Source organism: Benincasa hispida, chromosome 11, assembly GCF_027475165.1.
Source record: "Benincasa hispida cultivar pf3 chromosome 11, pf3_genome.v1.1, whole genome shotgun sequence".
Classification (NCBI taxonomy): Eukaryota; Viridiplantae; Streptophyta; class Magnoliopsida; order Cucurbitales; family Cucurbitaceae; genus Benincasa; species Benincasa hispida.
This window is the reverse complement of record NC_143488.1, coordinates 55,508,091-55,524,650: the sequence shown is the minus strand read 5'-3', so window position 1 is coordinate 55,524,650 and position 16,560 is coordinate 55,508,091. Positions and strand designations below refer to the sequence as shown.

Genomic DNA, 16,560 nt, shown 5'->3' with positions numbered 1-16,560 from the left:
TATTATATAAGTTTAATGCTATAATTTTTCATTTTTGTATCCACTTCGTCTCATAATAAACAATTTACAATTATTTTTTATGCAAATACTTCATGTCTTTTATTTTTGTAATTAATAATCACTATTTGATATTATTTTGTAATTATTTTTTCATTTCTGCTCTCGCATCAACATTTATACATATGTTTTAAATATACATCTAAATGTTGTCTTACTTCATTGTAATGATGCTTAAAAATGGTCAATTATGGTATAATTCAATCACAATCAAAGTTCCATTAACTAATTATAACAATTTCTATCCATTTTCATTAAGTTTTTCAAAATTTCAATTGATATCAACATTTTCATAAAATTGGGACATTGGTATTTCCATCGACATCAATATTTTAAACCTTGATATTAAGGTGGATTTAAAAAAAAAAAAAAAAGTGTAATGAGGTTTAAATATTTAATCTTGTAATTCATAATTTATTATTGATATTTACTTCAAGATTTAAAATGTTTTGTTAGCTTAGCTAATTATTTTTTAAGTTCAGTTTAGAATAGATGATAATTGCAACTTTTCACACGAGGTTTCCGGAGAAACTTAATTCGTGGAATTTAAACTTTTGTATTTGTATTAATGTTGTGGAAAGTGAGTACAATCTCTAATACATAATATTTTGATGATTTCAAAATAAACTATATGTTGGGTTATACTTGTCTAGGCCCAATTAATCAAGATCAATCCTAAGTTGGTGAAGAAATGACTGAAGAAAGCTCTGTTTCTTCAAATAAAGCTATCTCTATTTTTCTACCTTAATCGATAAGCATTGTTAAATCCTCGATGTGTAAATACTCATTACTCGATGAGTGTCTGCTCGTTACTCGATGGATTTGTCCTTTTATCCTCGATGAGTTTCTATTCTTTCCTCAATGGAACTCGACGAGTGTTAATCTTGACTCGATCTTACTCGATGAGTATTGATCTTTACTCAAAGCAACTCGAAGGGAGAAATTCTTGACTTGATGCTACTCGATAAGAGATATCCGTGACTCGATGCAACTCGATACTCTGAAAATGTTGTGATTTGATTATAAGATCGTGTTTTCTTGATTTGTAGAGAAACATACAAAGATTGAAAAGAAGAAGATAAAGAGAAGAAGAAGGAACACGCAGAGTTACGTGGTTCGGCTAATAAGCCTACATCCAGAGGAAGATTCTCTTGCTTTCTTACTTGAAGATTGCTTACAACAGTTGTTGTTTACAGAAAAATAGAAAGTACGATGATTTTTTTTTCTTGTTCTGATCAGTGGTATTTATAATACATACCATCTAATCGTTACAAGATACAAGTTTTTATGTAAACTAAACTAGTTGAAATGGTATTTAAGTCACTACTTTTACAAATTCTCCACCTTGACTCTAATGCCTACAATCTTCTGATCTTCCTGATTCTAACCATTCTATTTACCCTATGACTGGAAGTTCGAAACCAACTTGTTTTAGACATTTGATCAATTTAAGTTTTGATACCAGTTTTGTCAGCATGTCTGTTATGTTCTCTGATGTGTGAACTTGTAAGATTTCTATTTCCCCTGTCTCAACTTTGTCTCTGATGAAATGATACATTATATCAATATGTTTTATTCTAGTGTAATATTGTGGATTTCGGGCTGACACTGACACTAAGAGACGTGTATAGCACTTTGGTTGTCACAGTAAAGTCTTACTACTGTTTGACTTAATCCGAAGTCTTTCAACAATCCCTTAAGCCACAATGCCTCTTTAATTGCTTCAGTTAATGTCATATACTCAGCTTCTGTCGTAGATAAAGCCACTATAGGTTGTAATATGGCTTTCCAGCTGATTAGAATAGGACCACAAAGGAATATATAGCCTGTTAGGGACCTTCTTTTGTCTAAATCACTAACATAGTCAGCATCTACATATCCATATAGCTCTAAGTTTGGTTCAACTGATTTTTGGTAGACTAGTCTTGAGTTTTTAGACGAAACTAAGTATCTTAGGATCCATTTAGTGGCCTCCCAGTGTCTCTTACTTAGGTTAAACATATATCTACTAACAAGACTAACTAAGTATGAGAGATAAGGTCTGGTAAAAATCATTAAATACATTAGGCTTCCGACTGCCTGACTATAGGGTATAATAGACATTTGTTTTTTATATTCTAGGTCAGAATCTTTAGGAGAGTTAGCTAAGGATAACTTGAAGTGCTGAGCAATAGGTAAGCTTACAGGTTTAACATCACTTAGGTTAAACCTTTTTAGGATCTTCTTACAATAGTTAAACTGGTTGATGCTTAAGATGACTCCTCCCTGTTCCTTAGGATCTCAATCCCTAGAACTTTGCTTGTTTCTCTCAAGTTCTTCATGTCAAACTCTCTTTTTAAGAGGTTTTTAACATGAGTTAAGTCTTCCTTGGACCTACCTGCCAGTAACATGTTATCCACATATATGAGTAAGTAAACCTTGTCCTTGTAGGAACTTGTATTTACATTAACATATATGTCATAGGAACTTCATTTGAATCTAATGCTATATATATAGCCATTGAACTTTCTATACCAGCACCTAGTTGATTGTTTTAGCCTATAGATTGACTTGTTAAGTAAGCAATACAGATTCTCTTTTCCTTTAACTTCAAATCCCTTAGGTTGGATCATGTAGATCGTCTCTTCCAGATGTCCACAAAGAAGACAGTTTTCACATCTAATTGATACAATTCTAAGTTATTTTGAGTAATCAAAGATAAGAGAAGCCTTATAGAATTATGTTTGACAATGGGAGAGAAAATCTCTAAGTAGTTTATTCCTTCCCTTTATGTAAAACCCTTTACAACCAACCTTGCCTTATACCTAAGTTTCTGATCACATGATGCACCTTCTTTGAGTTTGAAAACCCATTTGGAAGGTACTAGTTTATAACCCTTAGGCAGAGAAGCTAAAGACCAAGTATCATTCATATTTAGTGAATGCATTTCCTCATTCATGGATTCTATCCAATTCCTTGCATTAGAACAACTTGTTGCTTCTTCAAAAGTTGTTGGTTCTTGGTCAGTAGGAGCCACAATAGCATTTAGAACTAAATTCATATAGTTCATTTCAGTATATCTTGCTGAAGGGGTAATGGTTCTCCTTTGTCTATCCCTGACTAAGGCATACTAACTCAATTCTGGCCTAATTAACAGTCTCCTCTTGTTCCCCTGCTTCTTCCTCAACTTCTCCTTTGTCACTGGGTAAGTTAGGTTCTGTTGGTTGCTCAATAGTTAACTCTACCTCAATTCCTATGGTAAATGTCTCAACTTCATCCTCAAGTCTCTTCTCTTTTTGCATAAACATCTCTCTTCTCTAAAGGTGATGTCTCTACTAATTATGAACTTCTTCTCTACTGGATGCAACATTTTAAATCCTTTGACACCTTCTATAAAGCCTAAAAATATGCACTTAAAAGATCTATCCTTCAACTTTCCCTTATTTTGGTGAACAAACCCTACACACCCAAAAACCTTAAGGTTGTCTAGATTATAAGGATGATTAGTCCACTTCTCCTCAGGGGTAAATAACTCTAGAGATATGTGAGGGCACCTATTCAAGGTATATACAGTGTAGGCTACAGCTTCTGCCCAAAAGTTTTCATTTAGGATAGAATCAGAAAGCAAACATCTTACCCTTTCCATTATAGTTCTATTTAACCTCTCAGCAACCTCATTCTATTAAGGTGTGTACCTCACAGTTCTACGCCTAGTTATACCATTCTCACTACAATATTTGTCAAAGTTCTCATTACAAAATTCAAGCCCATTGTCAGTTATAAAGTATTTTAACCTTTTAGATGTTTGTATTTCTATCATAGCTTTCCATTCTTTAAACCTCCCAAAGACTTGGTCCTTAGTTTTAAGGAAGTATATCCAACTCTTCCTAGAAAAATAATCTATTAAGGTTAGAAAATACCTTGAGCCACTAAGGCTTGGTGTAGGAGATGGTCCCTATAGGTCAGAATGAACATAGTCCAGTATTTCTTTGGTGGTATGCTAAGATTTTGTGAAGCTCTGTCTGGTAGCTTTCTCTAAAATACAGTGTTCACATGAGGAAAGATACTCATTGATCCCTTTGGGTAGTATACTCTATTTAGATAGTGCTTGCATCCCTTTTTCACTGACATGGAATAGTCTTTTGTGCCATAAGTCTGCCTCTGTCAATTTTGCTGTTCAAACAGTGTAGGCACTAGTTATCATCTCTACTCCTCTTACTATATAGAGATCATTAACTTTTTCACCAACCAAAACTACCTTTGAATCCTTAATCACTTCTAGGATTCCATCATTTCCTCTGCATTCACACCCACTGGAATCAAGCATACCCAGAGATATCAAATTTCTCTTGAGTAAAGGTACATGTCTCACATTTCTAAGAAGCTTGATTGATCAATCCTTTAGCTTTAAGGATACTGAACAAACCCCTTTGATTTTGCAGGCTTCATTATTCCCCATGTACATAGATTCTCCATCCACATTCTTATAGGTATTAAACCAAGGTCTAAAGGGTGTCATATGATAGGTACAGCCAGAGTCAAGTACCCAGTCATGCTTCCCAAGAAGACTTATTTGGTTGGTTTTGTTTCTAGTAGAGGCTAAAACATCAAAATAGAAATAAGACCCTTCAACCACAGAGGCTTCTAGTTGTTTTCCTTTATGATCCTTTTCTTTTTTCTGATTTTTTCGTTTTAAGTTGTAGCAATTCCTCATTAAGTGTCCTTTCTTCTTACAGTAATTACATCTCAATTTGGTTTTTTGGTTTATGCTCTTCACCAGACTGATTCTTAGTCCTTTTAGAATGATTCTGCTTGTTTTTTCCCTTGACAAATAGCCCTCCTACACCAGGTTGTTCCTTTTTTACTGTATGAAGCTCCAACTCCCTAGTTCTCAATGCTGAAATAATGGCATCAATGGTGACTGACTCTCTGCCATATTTCAAGACATTCTTTACCTCCTGTAGGCTTTAAGTAGAGAGTTCAACAAAACAAAGGCTTCACATTCTCATCGCCAATCTTTTCGTCAAGGCTCTTGAACTCATAAACTATATTTTAAAACTTATTCAGATTGTCTGATAGTGTTTTAGCAGAATTCATCTTAAATGTGAAGAATTTTTCTCTTAAAAACATCTTGTTAGGTAGATCCTTAGTTGCATAGAGATCTTCCAGCTTGATCCACATTTTCTAAGTCGTGTCTTGATTGATCACATGTCTCAAAATGCTATCACTGAGATTAAGAACTAAAGTTCCATGTCTTCCCTTTCTTGAGTTGTTAACGTAGATGGCAGATTCGATGGGTCTAACAGGGTTCTATGAGCTTTCTGTTGTCTAAGAATAGCCTTGATTTTGGCCTTCCACAGACCAAAATCACCCTTTCCATCGAACATTTCTATCTCAAATCTAGCAACAACCAAAAAATACCGAGAACGGTTTTCTTGAGTATCTTGATGCTTCAAGAATGCTGATCTTGATGATCTTCAAATGCTCTGATATCAAACTTTGTTGGGTTATACTATCTTGTCTAGGCCCAATTAATTAAGATCAATCATGAGTTAGTGAATAAATGGCTGAGGAAGGCTCTGTTTCTTCAGGTAAAGCTATCTTTGTTTTTCTCTCTTAATCAATAAACACTGTTAAATCCTCGATGTATAAATACTCGTTACTCGATGGATTTTTCCTTCTATCCTCGATGAGTTTTTGTTCTTTCCCCGATGGAACTCGATGAGTGTTAATCTTTACTCGATCTTACTCGATGAGTATTGATCTTTACTCAAAACAACTCGAAGGGAGAAATTTTTTACTCGATGCTACTCAATAAGAGAAATTCTTGACTCAATGCAACTCGATACTCTGAAAAACGTTGTGATTTGATTACAAGATTGTGTTTTCTTGATTTTTAGAGAAACAGACGAAGATTGAAAAGAATAAGATAAAGAGAAAAAGAAGGAACACGCAGAATTATGTGGCTCGACTAATAAGCCTACATCCACGGGAAGATTCTCTTTCTTTCTTACTCGAAGATTGCTTACAACATTTATTGTTTATAGAAAAATAGAAAGTACGATGATTCTCTCTCTCTCTTTTTTTTATTCTGATCAATAGTATTTATAACACATACCATCTGACCGTTACAAGATAAAATTTGTTATGTAAACTAAACTAGCTGAAATGGTATTTGGGCTTGATGATCTTCTTGAAGAATTAGTGTTCGCATGAGGCTTCCGGAGAAACTTGTTTCGTGGAGTTGAACTTGAGTTAGTGTTGATGTTGATGTTGATGTTGATTTGATGTGATGTGGTTTGATCTCTTGTACTTGATCATCTGACTCTCTCTCGATTGAATGCATACGCTTGATGTATAGAAGCAGAGTGTGTGGATGTTCTTGAGCTTAGAGTCTTGGAAGAATGTTTGTGTCTTCAAAGAACTTCAGCCTTCCAGTGTGGTCAGAATGCTCGTATCTTCAAAAAACTTCGGTCTTCAGAATGCTTGTATCTTCAAAGGACTCCAGTCTTCAAGCGCGGTTAGAATGCTTGTATCTTCAAAGAACTTCGGTCTTCAGAATGCTTGTATCTCCAAAGGACTTCAGTTTTCAAGCATGGTCAGAATGCTTATATCTTCAAAGGACTTCGGTCTTCAGAATACTTGTATCTCCAAAGGACTTCAGTCTTCAAGCGTAGTCAACTTCAAGAGTCAAAGAGTCTTCTGATTGTAGATAATTTCTTATAAGCTCTCTGAAGTGTAGAATTGCTGACTCTCACAAATGAGGAAAACCTCTCTATTTATAGAGCTCTCAAGTGGGCTTCATGGGCTTAGCCTTGATTGGTCCATTGACTTGACCCCTGGGCCCAACTAATTAGATTTGGGCCTTATTTGACATTTTGATCAAACTAAGCCTATTTTTGGGCTCAATTGGACTTTTAACCCAAATAATAATATCAAATTGAGTCAAATTAATCTTATATGATTCAACGGTCATGATAAAACCACGTGACATCATCGAAATTTGTCTTCAACTTCAATTTGGGACACATATCACCTCCTAGTTGGTCCCACATTCGATGATTTGGAATATTGTCATTCATTTAGTGAATGACGTGACAGTTTGTGATTAATCCAAAATTTCTCGTTCAACAACAACACCCATTCAAATTTAGAGCTCTAATCAATAAAATATAAAATTTTGGATTAACATTGACTCGGATCTGCAAAGTTTAGTGGGTAAAAATTGAATTCTAATAGAGTTGCATATTGCTATTATGACCATCTCAAAGGAAGAAAAAAAGTACCCATTTTATTTCCTTTTATTGGGAGGGCAGGTCTTAAGTTTTGAGAGTAAGCAAGTTATAGAATTACAAGAAGTGAGATCCAAAATAGCCTATAAGAAGAAAGATGAAAGCTTGGACAAAAATGCTTTTATTATATACAATGAGAGACTAGAGAATGCACAAAGTTAAAGTAAAACAAAAAGGGGGAGGGAAGCATTTAAATCAAACTTGATAGACCATTCCCACCTCTAAAGTAGATGCATGAGGAACACTCCAAGCATAACTTGGTCCTCTTGAGTTCCTTCTCAAAAAATCATACCCATAATTTATCACCACTTTCTTCAACAAACCTGATCCTCTCTTTGCTTTCACATATGAATGTCCCATTATGAAAGCCATTCCTGCTTCTCTGGCTTCCATTAGCTCTTGCAACTCCCTCCTTGCTTCCATTTCCATTTGTGGGCTCTCTGGTACAAGAAATCTCACTCTCTTCCTCAGTTTTTTTGGTGATTTTATCTCTCTTACCTCCGATGTTTCTGCTGTTTCTCCTTCATCTTCACACATTCTCACTCCATCTACATGTGTTGAAGATGTCCCAACTACTGTCATTCTCTCACTTTCTTCTATATCTTCTAGCTTTACGCTCGTCTCTGCTCTCTCGGACCGGATGAACTCAGCAATGCTGCACACTAAGTCCTTCTCGAACTCCATGTCGTCCTTGTGGATGTCACGATAGCCGTACCGTGCTATGCATCGGTAGAGACGGTACTCTTTTGGCCCAACTCTTCCTACTAAGAACCTTTCTCCGGGTCTCACGTGTGGGACAGGGACGGATTTGATGCAGAGGAAGACTAGGACTTGGTGGAAGGCAGGGAGGTTTGTTACGAAGTGGGAGAAGATAGCGGGGATGCCTGAGACGAGTTCGGTGTATATGAGGCCAATTCCGCGTACTCTCACAATACCTAAACTGGGACCTAGGCCTAGGAGCCAGTTGATTGAGACTTTGTTTTGAACATCAAACTCGTATTTTTTGCGTGTTCCATAATGCCATACATACATGACTATTAGGAAGATGAGTGAGAGGGCGATGGGAACCCAGGCCCCTTCTCGAAACTTGATGAGAGATGCTGAGAAGTAGAGCGATTCAATGGACCCGAAAATGAGTATGAAGGCAATGGCAAAGAGAAAGCTTTTATGCCAGCATAAGATGATGACTACAGACATTAGGCACGTTGTCACCAGCATAACAGTTATCACTGCTAAGCCTGTCAGTTAAAATGGCAAAAAGATCAGTTCATGAGAACGAGTTTCTGTGCGGTCAAGGAGATGATATGATTAGATATAACATAATCAGCCTGATCGAAAAGTAGCCGTTTGGACTTTGGAGGAGTTAGTATATTGCCTCAAACAAAAACAACGACCCAAAGTACAATGAGTAGAAAAAGGAAGAGATCAAATCATGTGGAGAGAATACCTGATGCATTGCCCATGCGTTTCGTGTCTCGAAAGCCAACAGTAATAGCCAAGCATAAGAACATCAACATCCAGTTGATCTCCGGTATATAAATCTGACCATGGATTTTCGAGGAGGTATGAACAATTTTGACCCTCGGGAAGCAACCCAATGATGAGCACTGTTTTATTATTGAAAAAGTCCCAGTAATGACAGCTTGACTTCCTACCACTGCGGCTAAAATGGCGATCACAAGAACAGGCAATCTTATTTTCTCTGTAAAATATAAAAACACAGTTGAACTCTTTTAACATTTTTTCGGAAAAATGTTCACTTGTCTCTAATGCATCAAATTTGTACACCTACCAGGAACAGACACGTAAAATCCGATTCGGTAGTTACTTTCCGCACCGTGATGTTGAGAAAGATAAGCAGCCTGCCCCATGTATGCCAGGACCAACGATGGATAAACCACAAAAGAGAAAGCAATCTGCAGTAGAACAGCTTCTGTTAGAAAAGTGAATTTCAACTTCTTTGCACTTTTTGTGCTTCTAGATAGAAAATTAAAAGAGATAATGGGAAGAGAGAAAGATGGATCTCAAAGTCCTTTGTTAGTAAAGGGAAATTTCAACTTCTTTGCACTTTTTGTGCTTCTAGATAGAAAATTAAAAGAGATAATGGGAAGAGAGAAAGATGGATCTCAAAGTCCTTTGTTAGTAAAGGGAAATCTCTAGAAATTTCAATAAGTGATAGCTTGAAGGATAACAGGCAGATAATTTTATACACGACAAGGATTCGAGCAAGATAAAATGATCATAAGCACATTGCTATATTTCTACAACCATTTTCATAGTTAAAATTAAGAATCTACGCATATATTGAGTTGAGAAAACTTCTAGTTTCAGAAATCTTAAACTAACAACTTTTATTCGAAAGTTCAGCTGATTGAAAACATGACCTTGATAGATAGCTGCGAGAAGTGCCCGAGGTCAGCAAACATTGCTTCTGAACCTGAATATCGAACAGGCAACTTCAGATAACTTAAGAACAAAGAGGAGAGATATAAGAGAAGACAAACTCACTGGGAGGAACATGTTGTGGAATGATCCATTCTCATTACCTGTAATACATAACAGGATTCCACCAAGGGACATCCAACCTCCCCTTTGGGTCTTCTTCAGAAACTTGTACATATAATATGGGGAGAGTGCTCGGTAAACATGCGGATTCCAGTAGAAGATATTGTACAGCCCTATGGCACTGATACACAGGAGCCAGGTAATAACAACTGGTGCAAACAGAAACCCGACTCGATGGGTTCCATAATGTTGAATTGCAAACAGGAATACCAATATGGCACAAGCAACCGGGACTTCAACATCTGCAGAAGCATTAGACTATTAAGACTTCATGTTTTACTCTATTGGCATGTAGAGTGAATTGGTTCCTCAAAAACAAGAGGAGACCCCACAATGTAGAGCAGAGTCCAAAATGACAACTCTCAGAGAAACGACCCGTTTATTCAAGATTCATCTGTTTGTATAGTCTAGATAATATCGTAAAAACCAAGAAGATATTGTTCACATATTGGTATGTTCTTTTGAAATGTGGACAAAGTTATATCTGTTTTGCATATCGTCGAGTGTGAAATAAGATTTTCGACTAGAATACAAGAATTAGGATATCAAAAGTTAATATTACCAAAAATCCCAAGCAGTCGGCAAGTAATGCAACCAAATGGTTGGTCAAGGAAAAAATAGTAATTATCTTTGAAGGTCACTGTTAGCAGACAACAGCAACTCACAAACAGAAAAGAAAGGTTACTAGTTTAAGTTAAAAGGACCCATCAACAATAATGAATGATCGATAAAAACCCGCTACCAGAAAGATGTTACCTCCCAATTAGCATTACTATGATAATGAAAGAGCTCGTCGAAATTGGGTAATACGGATACTTCAATGATGAACTAGAAGGTAAATGGTTTGACCAAGAGATGAATGATTGCACTGACTTGCTCAAGAACTTTAGTCCAAAATCAAGCCTAGCTGATTGCACGATATTTTATTTTATTCCCCTGGTCTAAATCTCATAGCAGCAAGCTATATACCACTTGAAAAGTTCAAAAACTTTCAGTAAAAGTATTAATTTAACACTTCTTTTCCTTTTCTTTTCTTCTTTTCTTCACATGATAGTGATTTGACTATGATTGGAGGTGTTTGTATATCAATCATATATGCAGAGACCCACAATAATTTGTGTAATTATTAAACTATGAAATCCATGCCCATCCACTATTTCAAGTGTCTGCATTACAATAATAAACAATTATAACAAAAAGCTCTTCAGATTTGTACAGCTAAAGAAGGAAACATTTGCAATTTTTCTAAGGTCCTATACTTTGAAGCATACAGTGCATCAGCAGACAAAGGGAAATGAAAAATAAAAGCAAAGAGTAAGCATAGCCACAAAAAAGACTACCAGATATTGTGGCCAGAATTTTGTTCATGTTGAATAAACTCATTAGCAGAACCATTGAAGAAGAAGAAGAAGAAAAAGAGGAGGAACTGTTTATCTCATTACAACAGAAGATTAATCAGAATACCAAAAGAAATCATAGGGTTTCTCAATTTTTCCATGAAGATTCAAGCGAATAGATTAGCAAAGAAGCTTACAGCGATGTTGTTCCTTAACCATGGAAAGTTCCAGCCCAGAAACCGCAGAGAAAACTGCCATGAAAGACCCAAAACCACCAAGTTCCACCAATTCAAACTCTAGAATCACAAGCGATTTTAAAAGAAAACAGAACAACATTAATAATCTACAGTACCAGAAATTGCAGGTGTAAGAACTCCATCTCCAATCACCATGCAAGCCCCAATCAAAGCTAGAACGAGCAAAACCCTCTGTAGCACTCTGTGCTTCTCTAATGTCGATTTTAATCTCGACCCACAAGTGTTCTTGTTGGTTAAATCCACACCATCTATTGTATATTCCGAAAGGTCCTCATCTGCAAGTTGGCAATTGGGCAAGGAGCTAACTCGGGCATGGCGGCAAAGCAATGAGTATAAAGCGAAAGTTCCCCCTTCGCCATTATCATCAGCTCGAAGCACAATAAAAACGTACTTAATCAAAGGAATGAGCGTGAGAGTCCAGAAGACAAAGGAAAGAACTCCATAAATCTCTTCATTGGTTTCAGAGTGTTGAATATCCTCAGCAAAAGTACTTTTGTAAACATACAAAGGAGAAGTGCTCAAATCGCCATAAACAACCCCCAAACTTTGATAAGCCAAAGTTAAAACAGCTCTCCACGAATCTTTCTGCAACAAAAAAGATTAAAATCAACAAAACAAAGAAGAAGAAGAAGAAGAAGAAGAAGAAGAAGAAGAAGAAGATGATGATGATGATGATGATGATGAATAGATTAGTCTGCCACTTGTAGTACCTTGATTGGGTGGCCCCCAATAGCACTCTCCAGATCCATCAATGGCTATCTCAGAGCTTCAAAACACTCGTTACCCATTAAAATTAAAGCGAAATAAAGACGACCCGGATGGTTAAACGCCCTCACCAGTTCGCCAAATTCAAAATAAAACCAAACAAGTAACGTGTATTCAATGGCGGACCCACCAATGCAGAAGGGGTACGGACAAATCAAGAAGAAAAAGCAGAAGAATGATGAACAAACAGCACAAGAAAGAAAGAATGAAGAAGAGAAGGCCTCAAAAAGAAGAGTCAGAAGCTTCAATTGCTAAAAAACAAAGAAGAGAATCAAAGTAGAAGAAGAAAGAAGAGAACTCAGAAATGAGGAGGGATATTTTGATATTTTGATATTTTGGGTTGGTTCATAGGATTCTGATTTTGAGTGAAAACTGTTAAAGAACAATTAAAAAGAGCAATTGAGTGGCCGTAGTGCTCAGCTCAGCAAGCACGATTGAAAAAAGTTTGAACCCACCCAAAAAAAACTGACCCCATTAATGCAAATTCATCACCCTGTTCAGTTTGTAGGGGCTGCTTTTAAAGGGAAAAAAAGTAGTAAAACGGAAACCATATAAACGTTTGAATACTGGTGGTGTTTCTTCTTCTTTAATGGATCAAAATCAAGAGCTTAATTTTCTTTTTGTTGGATTTCATGTATTTTGTGATTAGACATTTTGTTCTGTTTCGTTTTATGTAATTTATAGATAAGACACTGTTCATCCTATTTCCACCTAATTTGTAGCTACTCTACTTTAGAATGGAAAACTTTTTTCCAAAAAAATTGATGCTTTCTTTTTTGCACTGTACCATAAGTTTTTTCCTTGATATGGCAAGAAAGTTAGGGGCCTTTTTAAATATTAAAAAAAAAAAATTAAGTATTTACAAAAAAATTTCAAAATAATTTTGAAACTTTTTGTTAGATAGTGTAAACATTTTTAGAAATTTTCTGAATTTTTCAAAAATTTAATGTCCACCAAAAAAATTAAAAATTAAAAATTAATTGTATTTGAGTTACTAAGTTGCTTTTGAGCCTTGATGCTGAACTTTTATATCGGAAATTCTTATGAACAAAAAAATTTTAAAAATATTTACATTTTAAAGCAAAAAAATTTTAAAATGTTTATACTTTTGAAAATTTTTGCTATAAATTTTAAATATTTTTTATATTTAAAAAGACCCCTTTTTATACTTCATATCATTTTTTTTTTAATTTTTGAAAAGATATCATTTTTAATTAGTATAGTACAATTTTCTCTTAAAGAAAAAAAATAGAATACTACAATTAAAATACGATATTGTGATTTGAAAAGAAAAGAAAAAAAATTCTAAAAAGAAAAAAGAAAAAGAGAGTTTTTTTTAAAGAATTAATAGAAGCGTGTGAGTATAATTTCTGATTAGGCAGGGAAAGGAGTGGGGAAAAAATTTCTCATAAGCTAAACGAGGACGAGGAATGCATTTCCCGTCCCCACCCATGGCCCCGGTCCCGCCCCGATTAGCTTTTTTATATTTATTTAGTATAGTTATCTAATGTTATGTTATTATTATTATTATTATTATTATATAAATATTTCAAATTTTTTTAGGTCAAAATTTGAGTAATTTATCTTTAAATTCAAATTTTCATATAAATCTAACCATAATAAACAATTTAGTGATAAAGTTAATTATTTAATTAAAATTTGATCACATTAGTGATTTAAATTAATTGACATTTTACAAAAAAAAAAAGTAACAGAAAAAGAACTGATCCCCACGAATTCCCCGCGCGCCCCGATCCTCGTGGAAAATTTCACGGGGATGTGGAATGAAATGGGGAGCGGGGACGGGGATGAGGAATGGCGTCCCGGGCCTCGCCCCGCCTCGTGGACATCTCTATATATATATATGTGATAAATTGAGCCTAGTTCAACAATAATTAGCCATGATTAGGGGTGATAATCGGTTCAATTTTTTCGATTTTGAGGTCAACTAAGAACCAAATCAAACCAATCAGTTTTACGAAGAAGAGATCCAAACCAATGTCCAACAAAAAAACAAAACCATTGGATTGGTTTTATTTGGATCAGTTCATTATCGGTATGGTTTTTAGTTTTTGACATTTTTCTTTTTTCTTTCAATTTTTATTTTTATTACCACTTTGTTTTGAATTGATCTTTTTTGCTAATTAAAAATTAAAATTGAATCTATTTCTTTTTTCATAGAAATTTGACATTTTTTCTTGATACTTTTATAAATAAAAAACCCAATTCGTGGAGAGAAGTAGGAATTGAAGAGTTTTCATCAAAGGTATTATTTATCTTGAAACCCTCGTTTAAAAATAGTTTTACATGCATGCTTTTGAGCTCAAATTAAGTGTAACCAGACTACTTATCAATTCTGATTTCTTCCATTACATGTATGCATACTCTATCATCATACATACAAGCTCCATTATAATTGATTTTTTTCTAAACAACAAATATACATACACCATAATAATTAAAATGCTAAAAGATTGTTTATTTTTAGGGGTGTATATATACCATTGGATCCATTTGGTTTTCTCCAAATACAAACCAATATGTCCAATTTTTTGACCCAAGCTAAGCATGCTTAACTTTAGAATTCTTATGATTGAGCCACCGAAAAGGAAAGTGCACATTGTTGGTATAGGTAGCAACTTTCAATTTTTTTAAGTTTTTCTTAACCATACTTTCATGTCCTTAGGATCTCTCTCATTCAGATGTGATACCGGTTCATTCATGTATCTCTCCTGAATTTGGGTCGTTACAAATAATTAATCATCAATTACTATTATCTATGTTATACAATCTATGTCAATTCATCGAAACAATAGTAAATTTTCTTATAAATGATAATTTTAAATCACTATTATCTTTGTGTAAATTATGATACGTTTTAAAAAGTCAACTGTTGATTAATAATTTTTTATATAAAAGAATCGGTACAGGAATATATATATACATATATAAAATTGACATGGTATTTCACAAGCCTACATTTTTTTAAAAAAATATTCAAACTTTTGATTTTTTGTTTAATAATATATCGTTATATTCAGTTAACTTGATTATATAAAATAAAATACTGTAATTATGCATTTTTACCAATTACTATATATATATAATTTAACAAAAAAATTAAGATAGATAATAGTAATAAATAAAGATATATAAACTAAGATAAAAAGAAAAAAAAACCTGTTATTTATTTGTTTGAATTAATTCGCAATAATACCCATCTATCCATCAATAAAAGATTCTACAAACCAATCCGTACTTAATTCAATTAATTGTCAACATATTTTTCGACGAGGGGTCAAAAGTTAAATCGTCCACCTAATATGCTAAAAAAATATTATACAAACTTTTTGATATTGCATTTAACTGAATAAATAGATGCAAAAAATATACTATTATAAAAGGTCATCAGATGTTCTTATTTCTTTACATAATGTATATTGTAAAACTATTTTTTTTTAGTACACCAATTACGATAATGAGAAATTCAATTTTTGACCTTAAGAGAAGAAATATATATTAATTATCATTAAGTTAAGTTCACTATAAATTTTATAATTTTAAATTATACAAATACGATACAGAAATACGAGAGTTTTATATTAAGGAAAAAAAAGACGTAGATGGGGAAATAATTTAAGAGGAAGAAGACGAAAAAGTGGACCATTTCAATTAGGAAAAAACATAAAAATGGAAGAAGGTAGAAGGCTAAAACTTGAGAAGTTGGTGTTGTTTGCCTTTATTGATTTGGTTTTATTTCCTTTGAAAAGGAAAATTCATGTAGAAAGCGATCCATCATCTACCAGGTATTGACTTCTAAAATATGTAATCCTATTTTTATTTAAATTTGTTTCCCTTTAAACACAAATAAACCAAATCCCCTACTAATTATTCTTGCTTTGGCTTCTTCTATTTGGACTTTATTCTTTTAACCTACTAAAAAATTATAATTTTAGTATATATTAATCTTTAATTTTACATATGTACGTGATACCATAAAAGTATATGAGAGTTTATCCGTTCAAAATACAATAGAGCAAGCATATTTTTCCCAAACTTAATACAAAAAATACACATATATCGTGGATTAAATATAATACATGCGATCTTATTTTTCATATAGTTGTCAACAACGTTTTCTCCTTCATACGATAAACGAGTACTATTAAGTCAATAACCTTCAAACATATTTATTGTAAATTAAGACATTGAAGATTTATCTTTAAATATAATTCACCTTTCTATCGAACAAAGAATGGTACGAGTCACAACTTCACTAATTTGTTTAACATTAACTTTCATTTGACA

General features: G+C 34.0%; 1 protein-coding gene across 2 annotated transcripts; it reads right to left on the bottom strand.

The window, feature by feature from the left end:
* Positions 1 to 7,306: 7,306 nt before the first annotated feature.
* On the bottom strand, positions 7,307 to 12,938 carry LOC120090331 (potassium transporter 8-like). Of its 2 annotated transcripts, none has more exons than XM_039047913.2 (8): positions 12,198 to 12,938; positions 11,583 to 12,072; positions 11,428 to 11,481; positions 9,875 to 10,135; positions 9,713 to 9,765; positions 9,121 to 9,244; positions 8,776 to 9,030; positions 7,307 to 8,566 (listed from the first exon to the last, which is right to left on the bottom strand). In XM_039047913.2, the coding sequence occupies exons 1-8, from the start codon at positions 12,234 to 12,236 to the stop codon at positions 7,524 to 7,526; spliced, it is 2,319 nt and encodes a 772-aa protein (XP_038903841.1). In that variant the 5' UTR covers positions 12,237 to 12,938; the 3' UTR covers positions 7,307 to 7,523. The 2 variants fall into 2 exon arrangements, with proteins under 2 accessions (XP_038903841.1, XP_090163336.1); XM_090307210.1 differs by having other exon boundaries at positions 11,583 to 12,068; positions 12,198 to 12,903.
* Positions 12,939 to 16,560: the final 3,622 nt, after the last annotated feature.

What these genes read in the sequence shown, in the direction of transcription:
- LOC120090331 (XM_039047913.2), bottom strand. Translation starts at nt 12,236, where the DNA reads ATGGATCTGGAGAGTGCTATTGGGGGCCACCCAATCAAG. An exon ending in ATTTTACGTGTCTGTTCCTG is followed by an intron (nt 9,031 to 9,120) that starts GTAGGTGTACAA and finishes TATATTTTACAG; the next exon opens with AGAAAATAAGATTGCCTGTT. An exon ending in ACGCATGGGCAATGCATCAG is followed by an intron (nt 8,567 to 8,775) that starts GTATTCTCTCCA and finishes TTTAACTGACAG; the next exon opens with GCTTAGCAGTGATAACTGTT.